Here is a 15769-nt window from a genome sequence, read left to right as displayed (position 1 = left end):
GTTAGAAAGTAAGACCAAGGTTGCCTCTGCAACATTAGTTAAGCACCCATATTTTCATGCATTTTTTAACAGGATTTACTTATAGCAACACTTCCACAGTGCTGCAGAGGAAAGCATTTGTCCTTAACATAACTGCCTTATTCCTGGAATAAGACAAATGATTACCTGAACACTGCAGAAGCAAATCCTGAAAACACCTCTGCATAAAAAACAGTGATGCCAAAAAAATCATTTGTAGAAGAATCCAAGCAAGAGTCCTTTGAAACAATACTTTTTGTAGTCTCTTGTTTGCTTGCCAAAAGAAATACTCAACGGTGTAATCTACCTTGCTTACAAACCTGTGGAAGACAGTCAGGACGAGATTCAAAGATCACGAGAAGGACACCAATTGGCACTGTAACCTGCTCCAAATCCAGGTCTTTTGCTATTCGAGTTCGTCGAATTACACGGCCGACGCTGTCCTGCGAGGATGCTGCAATCTGACGCAGACCAATAGCCAAGCTATTTAGCTTTGAAGTAGACAAACTTAGGCGTTTCAACAAAGGGAGGGCTAATCTCCCTAAAAGAAAGAAAAAGTTGTGCTGAAGATAGATTGGTCTTCCTAGGCTCAAGCAGAAATTACTTAAATGAGTGCTGAACCTAAGGAAAATTAAGATATTTCCCACACCCTAGCAAGTAATCTACCTGAGATTAAAAATGCATAGCAACAAGTCTAGTAGTCACAATAAAACCCCTCAAATATGATGACTATCTCACGCACCACATTTTCAATTAATGAGGTTTAAGTGCTCGGTATATGAAGCAACCACACAAGCTACCAACACCCAGAAAGATAAGGTTTGTCCTATTTCATGTACTGAATGCATGATTGAATTTCCTACAAATTTCTATCCTTGCAGTATTTCTGGAAGGTCTAGGCAGTAATTGCATCCTTCTGTTTTACAAACAGAAACATCAAAACACAGACACATGCATAGCATTTCTGTGCAGGCTGGGCAAGAACAATTTGAAATTTCTAGTCTGAATACATTCATACAGTAAGTTAACCCAGCAATGTCCCCTCAAATACTCTGGTCAGTGATGCCTTCCACATAGTATTACAATTCATGACGTGTCCTTTTCATATACTTGTTATGCCACCGAGTACACATCTCAATCCCAGCTTCTCAATGAATGTATCAGTCTAACACAGAAGAGGGGGCTTCATCTGAGCCACCTAAAGAGAATCTTCTTCAATCAGAAGGGGACAACTGATGCTTTGGCAAGCATCAATTTAGGTGTAGAGATGATAGCCTTTCCTTCAGGAACCAAACATTACATTAACCAGCCCAGAAGATACTCACTTTGTTCATGACAGTAACAGAGATATTTGTTCCATTTTTTAAAAATTTTTTTACAATACACCACTTGGTGTTTTGCACTGCCTCAGTATCTTCTCTGATGAAGGCATCTGTTTTATGAATGAAAGAGGCTGCGGCTGTTTACACTGACAAGCTCTCAAAGTCCTGGGTTCAATAATCTGTGTCAGCAATACTGCCCAATCCCAGGTGACAGAAGATTCTAGTTCTGCTCATTTGTCTTGAGGCCCAGAGAGGTCCAAGATGACAGTATTACTATGGAAGGTTTGAAGTAATACCTTTATTTTCAGCCTCCTCTAAGTCCTTCTTGTTTGCCAAGAGAATTTCTTCCCTCTGGTCCGTTAGTAAGTCAGCAAGACGATAAATAATCTCTGCTCTCTGAAAGAGAAAACATTTTCTAAACTGACTCCTTACTCAAAGTCCGTGCTGTTTGACACCTAGTTCCTATAGTCCATTTACGCTGACCACATCCTCTCACTATCTTAAGCTTCCCGATACTTGGGGAGCTGATTTTTCCAGACCGCATCACACTGAAAAAGAAGACCAAACACTGCTTCAGCCTTTACCTTGATTTTTATTCTCTTGTTTTCCCTTCCCAGTCTTCTTCACCAAACTCACATGTTCTTCCTTTAAGACTACCTTGTACCACATCATACTCACCTAGCTGCAGAGTAGTAATTGTCTACAGCTCCACTTTTGTATACATGTTGTATGCTAAACTCAGGTGTGAATGGAGCAAGTTATTCCAGCCAATTCTTCAGCAGCTTGAATCACAATTCACTTCTGTGTGTTACTTGATGCTATCAAAATTTTTAAAAACCCCACATGAAAGCTCATATTACTTCACAACCCCAAGGAACATGATGTTTTTGCTTTTATCATCTTTAAGCAGGCTACAATACAAACAATGGATCTGACACAGAAATAATAGATTCTTATCCCAAGAGGTTCATTTATGTTATAAGCCTATGTTGTAAAACTTGCCACACATGCACATTATTAACAATTTGGTCATATTGTTCTGTCACCTGCTCAGGCTGTAGAGCCGCCAAGGTCCTGCCACCAGCTCGAGCCATTTCAGCCTGCTGTTCTACAGTAGGGCCTGCAAAAAAACCCCAAAAATATGGTATGCAGACAAAGTAACAGCACAGGCAGAAGTGAGCACTAGCCCATTTGTCTTCCAATTCTTTATTTAGAGCATGAAACAGTTTTTAACAGACAAATTCAAGAAAAATTTTGTATCCTAATACAGAAAAGTCTGTACCTGACACAAAAATACTGTTATGGTCCCTACATAAAGAATCATCACAAGGATTCTGTCTCTGTGTAACAGCAAGTGTGCAGCATGTATCAAAAAGGCTCGATAAAGGCCAAAAGAACAACAGGATAGCTAAGTCACTAGGGCATAGTAGGCTACTGAAAGAAAAGAGGCAAACTTTGAAAAGTTTAAGTATCCAGCTGAGGAATGTATGCATGGGAACACACAAACAATAATGGAAACCAAAATCCTAGAAACAGCTTGCAGAAAAATTGCTTTCCCTGCCTTTCCATGTATGCATTTTAGAAGCAAGGTGCGGAAGACAGATTGTGTTTCTGTTTCAAGTCACCGTGTTCAGGTTGCATTTCTGCAAAGAATTCTCAAATAGCTTGTGAAAAATCTGCCATTTTCAACTCTCCTGAAATAGCCTGTAAACCAGGTATCTTGAACCCAACTTCCATTTAAGAAGAGTTCCATGGAAACTGCCAGAGTAGAAATTATAGAGAGGTATAGTGGGAAGTGTAAGAAAAGAATGTGTGGACATGAGAATAATTAGACTAATTTAAGACATCTTAAGCCAGCTTCTTGAAGTGATATCATACTTTACAAAATATGGCATTTTTTAGTATTCTTGGAGAAAAATTACATATGTAAGCAGATATACTTGATTTTTAAAAGTTACTTGAATTTCCGAAGTGTGGATTTTGGAAGATAGAAGACAAAGAGATGACTGGAATAAAGACCACAACAGTCCACAGGGACAGACTTTTGCTACTTACAATGTTTGTGACTCAGAACAGGACCACAAGATTAGAAGCTTTACTGCTGATACCAACTTATTATAGTGAGGCTAACCAAAAAGGTACTTGAGCATAACGACACCAAGTGTGTTCAAAGGATGATCTGACATATTTATACAAGAAATCCATTAAGGATTACTATACACAAAGAAATTCACTTGGCTTAAAGTCAAAAGTACCACCCCAGAATCTATTCTGCTAAGGTGAGGGATCTTTGGTCTGATTTTATCCAGCAATTATTACACAGTTCCAGCAATGCAGTGACAGGAAAACATTCCTACCTACCATACTAGAAGACTGAGTCATAAAAGAAATTAATGATAAAAACAAAACCTAAACACTACCTTAGTTCAGTAGCACATTCTATATCCATATTCTCACAGTGAAATCATGGATACTTGATGATAACTCTTAAGACTACAAAAGGCAAAACTTCTACTCTACTCACTGCATTCTTCAAATGCAAGTCTGATGTACCAGTTTATCAGCTGGAGGGAAGAAGAGCAGGGAATTCAGCAGTTTCTACCCCTGCTTCAGAAAATACCTTTCAAAATACATTTTGCAAACAGAGAGTGTTTTTCCAGTTATTGCACAGCTCTAGACAAATTTTAACTCTAATTTTTCAGGAAATCTCCACAACTCTCAAGATACACATTAACTCTGTACTCACCTGCAGGTTTTACCTCTGAAAAAAAAGTTCCTACTTTTTTCCCTTCTACAATATCTGTGATGACATGACCTGAGATCTTTGGGTGAGTTCCATTTGCAATCACTACTGAAGTGCCTCCTTGCAGGGCCCACAGAGCTGCTTTCACCTACAGGAAAGGACAGAGCAGGTTACAAGAGATCCACTGGTTATTTCAATCACCACTCTCAACAAGACTTCTTGGTCCACTCTGATGGCCAGATTGATCACTTATGCTTTCAAAGAGCATTCAACACACTTTGGGAATCTCTGAACTCCAGTGCTGGAATACTGATATTTGCTTAATCCTTCTACAGTATGTTAAGTTTACATAACGATTAGCTCATTAGTAAGGGTCCTTTGAAATCCCTGTGAACTGACTAGTCCTAAGATAAGCCTCTTTGCACATTTTTGAGCAGAATATTATTTCTCTCAAATCCCAGATGCTATCTGCTGAAGAGGTACTGCCACTGATTTCCTTCATTTATTTTCCCAGTCAAGTACTTGCCAATATGGGCAATATTATCCACTACTTATATTTAATTATGCATCATTTATTTAATTGCAAAAGCTTCTCTGCTTACTCACTTCTATGTTTTCCTAATATGGTTCTACAATTTGGTATTACAGTCCACAGTCACTATGAGACACAAATGTCAGATAGGCCTATCCCATCAAACTCAGCAACCAAAAGATCATCAGTCACTTCATTATTGCTCAAATTTCACGCTAAAAAACAAGATTTGTTCTTTGAACCACTATCTGTTTTCTATTATTGAGGCTACAGTTTTCGAAAAATGTCTCCTACATTCTCAACTGTAGCAAATTTTTGTTACAACACCTGCATCAAGATTTGCCTCTCTGTGACTCAAAAGACACCAAGTAACTCTTACAGATTATTACTTTTACAATAAAGTACTCTCTAACCTTGGCAGCCTTACCTTTAATACCTGGAATTGTTTAAATTATCCTAGAAGCCAGATAAAGGAAAGTCATTCCTGAATAAGCTTTGTACATTCCATAGTTACAAATGCCTCCTCTTTTTGCCACCTTCCAGCCCATGCTCTGATACCTAAGAGTGTGCCTTACCTGAGTGTTCAGAAAATGGAATAATCAACAACATAACTGGTGAAGAATTTTACTTTGGTGTTTTCCTGCTGAGTCAAGATCTGCTTTGGTTTTTACAGACAACTTTCCACATATATCCCAGGGAAACCTGCAGCAATTAATACTACAGCAGTGCATATCTCAGCCTCATGAGAGACATATGCTGAAGTCAAACACACCCATGTTTATCTACTCACAGCAATGAATACTGAGACCACCTGACTGTACACAGGACTAAAACCCGTTAGCCCTCCCACCTCTACTAATCTTCCGCTCAAAAACTGAAGTACCTTGGTCTCCACCAATATATCCTTCAGAAGCAAACAGTACATCGTACAAACTCAGAAAGGAGAGGGAGGTACCATATCAGATTTAAGAGACAGGGATTCCCAAAGTCTTTGAATTAATCACGTAAGAAAGAATTGAGATAGACTCTAATTTAAACCACAAAATTACAGATCCAAATGTCACCTTTTAAAATCTACTTGAGTGTAATTCTTTACTTGCTCTTTTCAATTCACATCGACCTAAAAGAAAAGCAAAAGGAATCCACATACCATTTCAGGGTACTCAAAGAATAGCTGAGGCAGGAAAGGATCCCTGGAAATCATATAGTCCAACTGCCTGCTCACAGCAGGGTCAACTAGAGCAAGCATCATCCAGCCAGGTTTTGAACATCTCCAAACAGAGAATCCACAGGTTCTCTTGGCAACCTGCTCCAGTGCGTCAGCAACCTCATTTTCACATTTCAGTTTATTCACTTGTATTTCATCCTGAGCCCATGGCCTCTTGTCTGTTCCCTGAATACTACCAAGAAGAATCTTGTTCTGCCTTCTGTAAACCCCTCCCTCAGCTACTTATACCCAAACCTTCTCTTTTCCAGTGTAAACAATCCTAGCTCTCAGCCTCTCTTAGTGTGACAGTGCTCCAATTTTTAATCATATTCATGTCTCTCTGATGGTTTCACTGTAGCATGCCATGTCCTTCCTGTACTGCGGTATCTAGAACCATACACAAATCTACAGATGTGGTTTCACTAGTGCTGAGTAGATGAAAGTAATAATTTCCTCAACCTGCTGGCTATGTTCTTTTCCATACAACCCTGGTTAGCCTGCTTTGCCCAAGGGCCATATTGCTGGTGTACATTCCATTTGGTGTCTACCAGGATCCCTATGCCCTTTTCACTGAACCTGCATTCAAGGCAGTCAGTTCTCCAGCTCATACCAGTGTCCCTAGGCATAAGACTCAGCATTTCCTTTTATTGAACTCCTAAGGTTCCTGCCTGCCCATTCCTGCAACCTGCCAAGATCCATCTGAAGCACAAGATCCATCCAGCAGCCCAAAGCACAACCATCTCATGTAGCTCCCTCTCCTTCCCAATTGTGAAGTAATTGTTCCATATTTCTACCTTGGCTTCCATGCCACCCATTCCTACTCGGGATTTGGTTCCAAATGTTACAGACTGCTGATCTCCTGGGTAGAATATGTCAATAAGCTTTGCGTCATCAGACCCTGGAGGGCTGTCAAAGAGTCCTGAAATAAATCATAAAAACCAGTTATATACCTTCATGTCAAAAGCTCACCCATGAAAAAAGGAAAAAAAGAGAAAACAACAAAAGCAACCAACATGAGGCTAAAAAGCTGTGTTTCGCTTTATAGGATTGAAAACTTCCACTGAATCCTTCTTGTCATGGGACTGAAAGCACAAAATTCTTAACTGGCAGACCCAAAAGGTATAGGTTTATTGAAGACCTAAAAGTAAGAAGCCAAAAGCCCACATGCTGAATAGCAGCAAGCAGGCTGGGAGGTAATGACATTTGGTTGAGGTTTGAGACAGTTTGCAGCTTTCAGATGTTCAAAATCGGGCCTTACATACACCTCAACTGAACTTACAAACCCTCAACCAAACTGGAAAGAATAGTCCTCCTCACTAAACACTCAGACAATATTCTTGAAAGGTGGATTGCACAGTGAGAAAACAGGCAATTCAGAAACATGTAAAAAGGGTAACAATTCAATTCTACTAAGAAGGAACACAACACTACAGAGACATGCTCTTATTAGCATTTTTTAAAATCAAGTTATTTAATGTCACTACGCTTGGAGTTGAATGACACTTTGATTTATCCAACATATTAAACTTCAGCTCTACCACTACACTTCCCAGAAATGCTATATGCACAAATACTGCCACAACAAACTAGAGAGCACAAGTGCAGTCTATCTGTGCCCATCCTTGATAGCTTGGGAAGTAGAGGACATCTCTCCATAAACAAGCTGTCACATTGAATGAGTAAGCTTGGAGGAGAGGTGGGCTGGTTTTGGGTTGTTTTACAAACTCTTTTGACTATTTCTGAGTTCTAAGACAGTCATTTTGACTAGGATTAACCAGCTAGAACAGAATTAACCAGCTAGACTAGAATGAAACCAGCTGCATCTGCTAAAAGAAACAGTGCTTATGGAAAGACACCTCTTTCCTCCTCAGGACCACAAGCATGTGCTGAAGGCCAGGATCTACTGAAAGAAACCCATCTGGAGAAGATGAAAAGAATATGTGACTTAAGGTGATCTGGACTGCATTGATCTGAAACTGTACCCACTACCCTCCTCTCTCTAGAACAGGAAGTTCAACATCCATAGGTGACAGGCTTACGTCACAACAACACAGCTCAGAAGACTAGAGCAGTGTAAGTCAAAAGTAAGGGAGACAGAAAAAGCTAGCAAGACCCAGGTACCTGGAAAACAATGACCAGGACTTGCTATACACCAATAATTCACTGACAGAACGTGCTGCCAGAAGAAACAAACTATTGTAGAATAGTATTTGGTTTATACTCCTGATTCAAGACACATAGCTTTTATCCTGCATACTATTCCTGACTATCATACAACTCTGAGAAAGTATCAGAAGTACCACAGTACATGTGGTATTCTGGGATCTGGAAGAGGTCTCAGGTTCACATGCATTCTCATCCACTCAGATTCAACAGTGTGTCAGACAGTGTTTGGTTTGCAATGTACTACAATAACTCCTTAAGGCCTTTACCCAATGTTGATGCCACAGCATCAACATAGGGTATAGGCCTTAAAGAGTTATTGTAGAACATTGCAATTGTCCTTGAAAAACAGATGAACTGAAGAGATAAGTAAAATTGGAAAAGAGGTTGGTTTGACAATCTGACGTGTTTCACTAAAATCAGAAATTAAAGAAATTACTCACAAACCTTCCACATCTGAAAGTACAATCAGGAGATCAGTTTTCATTTCCACAGCCAGTCGTGCTGCCAGACTGTCATTATCCTTCACACTAATTACCTGCAATACACATGCATATCAGAAGCAGTGAATAGTGTGAGGAACTAAGAAATATTTGGTGCCAACATAAAAAAGCAATTTACCTCAGAACTAACAAGTCCTTCTGTGCTACTTTTTTCACACCCACTGGAAACTTCAAAGGTGATTTTTGTGTGAAAGTACATATGCTTCAGTAAAGTGGTATCCAAATGACAAGCAGTGTCATCAGTACTTCCATTTCTCGACCTTAGTGCCCAGTGACAGGGCAAGAGGCACTAACTGACGCTGTTTTAAGAAGGAGTGCTGCAGAGGCATGCTTGCTTTTGGTAAAGCAGACAGTATTTGCCCTGGTTTCACACCACAACACTGTATCATGCCAAATACAGAGAGTCTTCCAGTACTCTCTGTCCACATACTAATTCTGTATCTTTGTTTCTCTGCTGCAGACTTCAGAATTCCCCTGTTATGGCATTAGTCAAGTACACATAAGTGCTGCACCATCTGCAAGCAGGACCCCCCTCCATTGCAATACTTTACCCACATTTACCCCCTGCAGATCACTGTTTGGCTCTGGAGGTGGAACAACTGCATCATTAGTGTTAATTATAGGGACAATATTCATCCTTAAAAGCTCATGTAATGTTCCATTTAAGTTGCGACGCTTCTGCTCATCGTGGAAATCCAGATTGGTGACTAAAATCTAAGAGGAAAAAAAAACTATTTAGCCTACCTTTCCTGTAAGAACATCATGTAAACTTATGTATTTACATGTCATAACAGAGCAGTCATGCCTTTTGGGTCACTACAGAAACAAAAGCCACATTTAAAAGATATAGAATACAAGCGAGAAATATTCTTTCCATAATATGAGCAGGTTTATTCCACTGAAGCCTGTAATAGCCTATCTCAAGCTGGTAGGTCACATGTTCCAAGAATGAACTTGGAAAACAAGATCGAACATAGATGCTCACGATAACTACTGGACAATTCAATAGATTGCTCAAGATGCTGCCTTTCCAGTTTTTCCTCCCACTTTAATGTTCCTACTTGTAGCAAGCAGAAGGGGTGCTTTATATCAAAACTTTTCTTCCACTCACTAGAACTCACTTGCTCTTCTGAAATAATCTTGCCTCCTGCATGTATATAGCACCCCTTTCTTTTGGTTGTTTTTTTGTTTTAAGACAAAAAACACCCTCAATTTCTGCTCTGGAGAGATTTTTTTTGTTTGTTTTTACTCTGTCATTGGACATTTGAGAACTAAGCAAACAACTCCATCACTCAAATGTACAATAGCACTTGGAATCAATGTGTATGCTAAGTTTTTTGGCATGGGCAATCAATTATTTTATATCCAAGGAGTGATGGTTATCTACAGATTTGAACAAGATTACAATCCAGCATGACCTATCATGATTTTTAGCTATGTTATAAACAATTTGGACATATTGGCTCTACCATATAACAGTAAGGAGTTCCTCCAAGAAAACTTCATACTAGGCTCCTACATTTGTTAAAAGTGTCTAAACAAATAAGGCCTTACAGTTAAAGCAATTCTTCATTTTCAGAGTATCTAAGATAGCAAAGCCTGTTTAAGAGTAATTCAACTGATACAAGAGTAATTCAACTTGCAGCCTTCATAAGACCCAGGCCAGGGATACATCATCCACAAGTTGGAAAGGTTCCAAGAGGAGATGGACAGCAAGTTCTGAAGTGTGGATATGTACTTCTGTCAGCTTTACAGAAGGTGTCGCAGTTTAGCCACTTGCAGTTTTTAAACCCTCCCTTTGGACCATCAACTTCAGGTTTTGTGAAGAGATCTTAACAGATCCTCCCTGCCTATAAAAGAGCAGGACACACCTGAACTCCAAAAACAAAAAGCATATTCATTTTATCTTAATAGTAGATAACTCAGTTTCCAAAATATTTAGCAAGACATTCTTGTATAAGCTACCAAGTTTGTGACAATAATAAGCTCCAAAAGTATCACGTCAATCTAGGAAAGAAGGAGTGCCTTACTTGAGCTGCACAGATGCTGTACTGTGTAAACATGGCCTCATACAGAGCCATTAATCCACTCTGTCCAGCTGCTGCACAGGCTCGGGCCTCCAAGACCGGAATAGCCTACAAAGACACAGAGCAGCTGTCAGGCAATGACTTGAACAGGTAGTACCCAACACTCAAGGAAAAGCAGGAGTGCCACCAGCCTCTCACCATATCTTTTAGCTGACTCTGGCCGGAATGAAGTGCTTGCCTCACACTCTGAGAAAGCAATATCTCATGACGCAACCGCTGTTTTCCAAAAGCTACAGCCCCACTGGTGACAATCATCATCTCTCGGCCCTGATTTTGCAGCATTGAGACCTGTAAGTACAGGAAATAAGAAACAGCGCCTGGCATATGATCAGTAAGAGCAAAACAGTCCTGGCTACTATAACCTTGTGCTCACCAATTCCTGCTGACACAAGGATTTTGATTTCTCTATGGATGTGCAAAGCAAGGCAATCACCCTTCGTGATACTTCTGCACACTTTCCCAGCCACTTGGAAGCTATGCCAAGGACTGCATGCAATCTGTAACTTCTTACAAACCTTCTTTTCACAATACCAGCTTCTGTGACAGAAAAATACTTGAATCCATCCATTCCCAAAGCTACCATTATACAGTAACTTTGAATTCTAGAAGTGAAGAGGCCAACTCCCAATAGTAAAGCTTTTGATTACTTCCTCCTTACATGTATCTGGCCAGATTCCTTTCAAAGCCCCAAAGCTAAATGTCTTACATTAATTTAATATATTAGCTTAACTTTACTTCCCAGGAAGGACATGTCCAGTGCTCACCAAGATAATCCTTTCATTTTGGAGAAGAAATACATGAGTTGATCCCATCAGTTTTTCCTACAAGTAATGAGGTGTCAGGCTTTTCTTTGGAGGAACTCTGCTAATGCTCAGGTGATCAAGAAGGGTTGACTCATTTTGCAGAGTTCACATCCTTCAGTGCCACTTTCCCACTACAGACAACTAATGCCCCATGTCTTACTTATTGCACAAAATTATCACTGTGCAAATTTCTCCCTCTATACTGGGCTTGGCCAAGATGGAGTTAACATTCTTTACAGGGGTCTGTATGATACTGTGTTTCAGATTTCAGTTCTAAAACAGTTTTAGTAACATTCTAATGTTTTGCCTATTGCTAAATAGTGCTTGCACAGCATCAAAGCCTCATCTTTCCCCCATGAGGAGCACCACTAGCAAGTCATCAAGGCTTTCCTTGTTCCACTATGTTCAATCCCAGCAGGTAAGGTAGCAGCTGGGCACAAAGTTCAGAGAGGACACATTTGAGACAGCTGACCTTAAACTGGCCAAAGGGACTTTTCACATCATATAATGTCACACACAGTAAGAGAGTTGCAGAATAGCAAGATGCAGGAGGTTATCTTCCAAGGTGGCCACGACTCAAGAACTAGCAGGGCATTGGTCTGGTTGTGTGAGGTAGCGATTGCCATCACAGATTTCTTTTCCCCTTTCCTTGACTTATTAAACTACCTTCATTTCAACCCATGAGTTTTCTTACTTATGCTATTCCTGTTTTCTTCCCAATCCCACTGGTGGTGGGAACAGGCAAGGGGAGCAAACAAGAATCTGTGTGGATGCTTAGCTGATAGTCAGGATCAACCTACCACACCTTCAAAAAACAATTTACTGAGTTACGTGATTTATAGAACTGAAGCATAGAGGGTTGAAAAGGGAAAGGCTAACACATTGTTTTAAAGAGTATCAATATTTTATGATGGTTTACTACAATCTTCTGTAGCATCCAACAATCACTGAGTACCTGAAGTAAACACAAATGTTCAGTCACAGAATTACCTGCTCTACAATAGAAGCCAGCCTCCCAAGGGCCAAGCCACACTCATCCCCTCGAGTAACAACAGCACTACCCAGCTTTACTACAATCCGTTTTGCATGCTTCAGCTCACTGCGGTGTGCAAACGATTTTCCATGTGCACGGCTGAGTGGCATGGTGATAAATGGAATGTTGCTCCAACAACGGATGGATTCATTCCTTAATCTTTGGCAAGGGAGATCTGTGGACAGAGAAAGAAAGACAAAAAAAACAGTTTTAAGTGTTTCACTGAGACTTTTGACCCTTCACAATACACTTCCCAGTAACTAAGAATGAGAAGCTAGCTTTCAATTCACTAAAACAAAGTGAGAAACAGGAGTATCTGAGCAGCATTAACCATCCCTAAGGTATAGAAGGCAATATCCCATGCAACACAAGAGCTCTGACTTTGGGAATCTAGAAGACCAAACTGAAAGACACTGTAAAACAGCCTATATAGCTCACATCTCAAGGACTAGTTTTAAAAACAATCTACTTTGCCTTGCCTCATTAGATAACAGGTTCAGAGAGTTTTCCTGTCTGAAGTAGCACAGAGAGCCTGATTTTTAGAAAAGAAACATAGCTTTTACAACACCTCTAAGCCAGGTATTTTTGCACATTGCTCAACTAGGGAAAATGAAGGGGCACGACAGATATACAAACTCCAAGTCACATGGTGACATGGTGTTGTTCAAGCCCTTGAACAGGCCTCTTGAATATGCGTTTGTGTTCCAAGCCTGCCAATGTTCAGGAGGCATTTGGACAATGCCCAGAGTGTGCTTTAGCTTTGGGCAGTCCTGAAGCATCAGGCTGTGGGACTAGCTGACCACTCTAAGTGTCTTACAACTAACTATTCTATTCTAGTCAATTCTAATTAATGTATCATCTGAAGATGCAGAGGCATCTTTACAAGTCAGTGAACATTACACCTTACTATTTAGTACTACTATTTAGTATTTGCCTAACCTACACAGTATAATCAGAAAGGAGTTTATTTCCAGTTCTCTTGGCTTCAGGGTTTAGAAGGTTCCAAGAAGGTAGCTGTTGAGAGCTAACCAGTATCTGAAAAGAAACTCTTAACTTTTTCAAAGAAAAATAAGGGAAAAGACCACAGTTCTAGAACAAGCAGAGAATTCAATTCATCCCCACTGAAGTCCTAATCATTAGTCTTGCTCTATGGCCACATAAGTCTATGTCTTTTAGTCATTTTACACTGGACTGAGATGTGAAATTGGCTCCCACGTTACACATGTTAAACATTTATGGAGATGCAAGTCCATTAATTTGCTCCACATGCAATTAGGAAGAAACTGACATAGCCATCCAGTCAAGGTTTTGGACAAGTAGGCTTAAAGGGATTCCAGTTTTTATATCCCATACCTGTCAACAGTTTCACTTCCTTAATAAAGAAAGGGACATGTGTGAAACATACTTCAGTATTTGGAACTGCAGATCCTTCACTGTGTAGCCTGCACAAGGCTTGCTTCTCAGGAGTAAAGAAGCAGAATTTCCAAACACATAAGCTGAACAGAACAGGAAAAAAATGTGGAGAACAAACAGAAAACAGTAGAGAACAAAAAAAAAAATCCCTGTCATAAATGATGACTCCAGCTTTAGACCACAACTGATGAAGTGACAGGAGTCGCTCCACTGCTGGATACTACCAATACTTGGGAACAAACTTCTCATAGGTAGTACTGTGAAAATTACTGACTTCAGAAAATGAGGAATACTTAGAAATGTTACAAATACAGAAGTCAACAGAGCTGTAGCTCATAAATAAAAAGTTTAGAATTTTCAAGATTTTAATATCTAATTCATATAGTTATTAATAAAAGAAAACTATTAGCAGACAGACCAGTGGGAAATAATTCTTGCACGTAATGGTAAACAGCTACTCTCTTGATCTAATAGAGTTTATCTATCCTTACCTTTTGTATTTCAGACCATTAATCAAGTAGACACTGAATGGTTCTCTTAAATTAGGTTTTCAGGGAAGAACTATTAACAGGGCACCTATGTATTTAAACTATATAAAACCTGCATGCACTTTCCACTTGAATTTAATCCAAGTAAATTTGAGTTTTGGCCTTTGCTTTACTCAAGACATCTGAAAATGCAAGAGCAGACACAATCAGATCTTGTTTTCCAGGAATGTATGAAGTTGAAATAAGGAACTTTTACAGCAGCAGTACTTCCACAACTTTTTTTTCCTTGAAATGTATGTCAGAATGAAAAATACACAGACATCCAGCTGAATATTACTGAGTTAAGGGAGAAAGTAACATTGAAAAAGTAGAGCTTCAACAACAGCTCACTTCAGAGGTTGTAAGTTTTCAATGACATTAATGAGGTGGTTTTCCTTCCAACATAGGAAAGAGCAGAGGCATGCCCAGACACAAACCAACATTTTAGAAATGTGTGCTTTCTCTCATACATACATAAACGAGAAATGGCTGCGGTGACATGCGGCGGTGAGACAAAGCACCATCCAGGGGAACGGACAAGAGGGCTCAGAGCAGCTCGACACAACATTTTGAGATGCCTTCTGCAAATCAAGGATATCTGCAAGTTAAAACGAAGGGAGGATGGTTAAATAACAATGACTTTTCATCTATATTTCTCTCCTCGCCCACTCCCTCAGTCCAACTCCTCTTTTCTGTACCATTTTAATAAAATTTCCTCGTGCCAACTCTCCATTTTGCAGAATTTGCACACAGACTATGATATAGAAGAACTGAAGGCCCCTCTTCCTTACTTGCTGCCAGATCTTTATTAAAGGTAAAGAATAAAACATGGCCCCCTGAGAAGGGATAACACTATTAGTGAATGTACCTACAATGGATAAAAGCCTGGAAGAAAAAGATAAAAGTAGAGAGGTTCTATCATACAGACTTCTCTGTACACCTCACAACAAAGCATCTTACTATATTTCTCATGAATCTCAGCCCTATTCAATACAGGAAATATGGTCATTCACTTTTCCCTGAGCACTATCAAATTACTTATCCATGATTACAAGTAAAGACACAAATTTGCAAGCATTTGGCATTAGTTTCCCTTGACTGAACCTTTAAACACTCAGGATTCTTCTAACTCTAAAGTTCACTACAGTAAGTACACAGCAAACAAGGGATATAAAATTACCCATCTCTTATGACAGGTCTAGTTCAAGTAATGCATCCAGTTTCACCATGGAAACAAACAAGATTAAGAAGAACCCAGTTCTCCCAGACAGTATTTAAACCACAAAACCTCTCCTTCCTCTTTTACAAAATTTTCCTTCCTTTCCTTGCTTTCAATCCATTTTCCAGCAACATTGAAATAAAGCAAAAATACTGCACAAACTATGGTACAGAGGAAGCATTGAAAAGAGGACACTTGA

The 15769-nt window shown here is 39.6% G+C and overlaps 1 protein-coding gene across 14 annotated transcripts in view; it reads right to left on the bottom strand.

Annotated features, from left to right (window-relative positions):
• ALDH18A1 (aldehyde dehydrogenase 18 family member A1) overlaps positions 1 to 15769 on the bottom strand; it is a 47214-nt gene that overhangs the window by 8314 nt on the left and 23131 nt on the right. For 11 of the 14 annotated variants that reach the window (XR_011682202.1, XM_071446379.1, XM_071446377.1 and 8 more), the window contains 11 exons: positions 14826 to 14949; positions 12369 to 12586; positions 10714 to 10863; positions 10519 to 10623; positions 9044 to 9202; positions 8433 to 8523; positions 6617 to 6741; positions 4087 to 4231; positions 2387 to 2460; positions 1637 to 1736; positions 339 to 559 (listed from right to left, as the gene is read on the bottom strand). Coding sequence is in view for 13 of the 14 variants with exons in the window: in XM_071446379.1 (XP_071302480.1) it covers positions 339 to 559; positions 1637 to 1736; positions 2387 to 2460; positions 4087 to 4231; positions 6617 to 6741; positions 8433 to 8523; positions 9044 to 9202; positions 10519 to 10623; positions 10714 to 10863; positions 12369 to 12586; positions 14826 to 14949 (1512 nt within the window). In the remaining variant the exon portion in view is untranslated. The remainder of the gene's footprint in view (positions 1 to 338; positions 560 to 1636; positions 1737 to 2386; positions 2461 to 4086; positions 4232 to 6616; positions 6742 to 8432; positions 8524 to 9043; positions 9203 to 10518; positions 10624 to 10713; positions 10864 to 12368; positions 12587 to 14825; positions 14950 to 15769) is intronic. The other 3 variants (XM_071446387.1, XM_071446386.1, XM_071446375.1) reach the window with 2 other exon arrangements.

This window comes from Agelaius tricolor, unplaced genomic scaffold (assembly GCF_023055355.1).
Source record: "Agelaius tricolor isolate 1412-34295 unplaced genomic scaffold, bAgeTri1.0.p SCAF_22, whole genome shotgun sequence".
Lineage (NCBI taxonomy): Eukaryota > Metazoa > Chordata > Aves > Passeriformes > Icteridae > Agelaius > Agelaius tricolor.
Note: the sequence above shows the minus strand (reverse complement) of the source record. Positions and strands in the feature narration are given on the sequence as shown.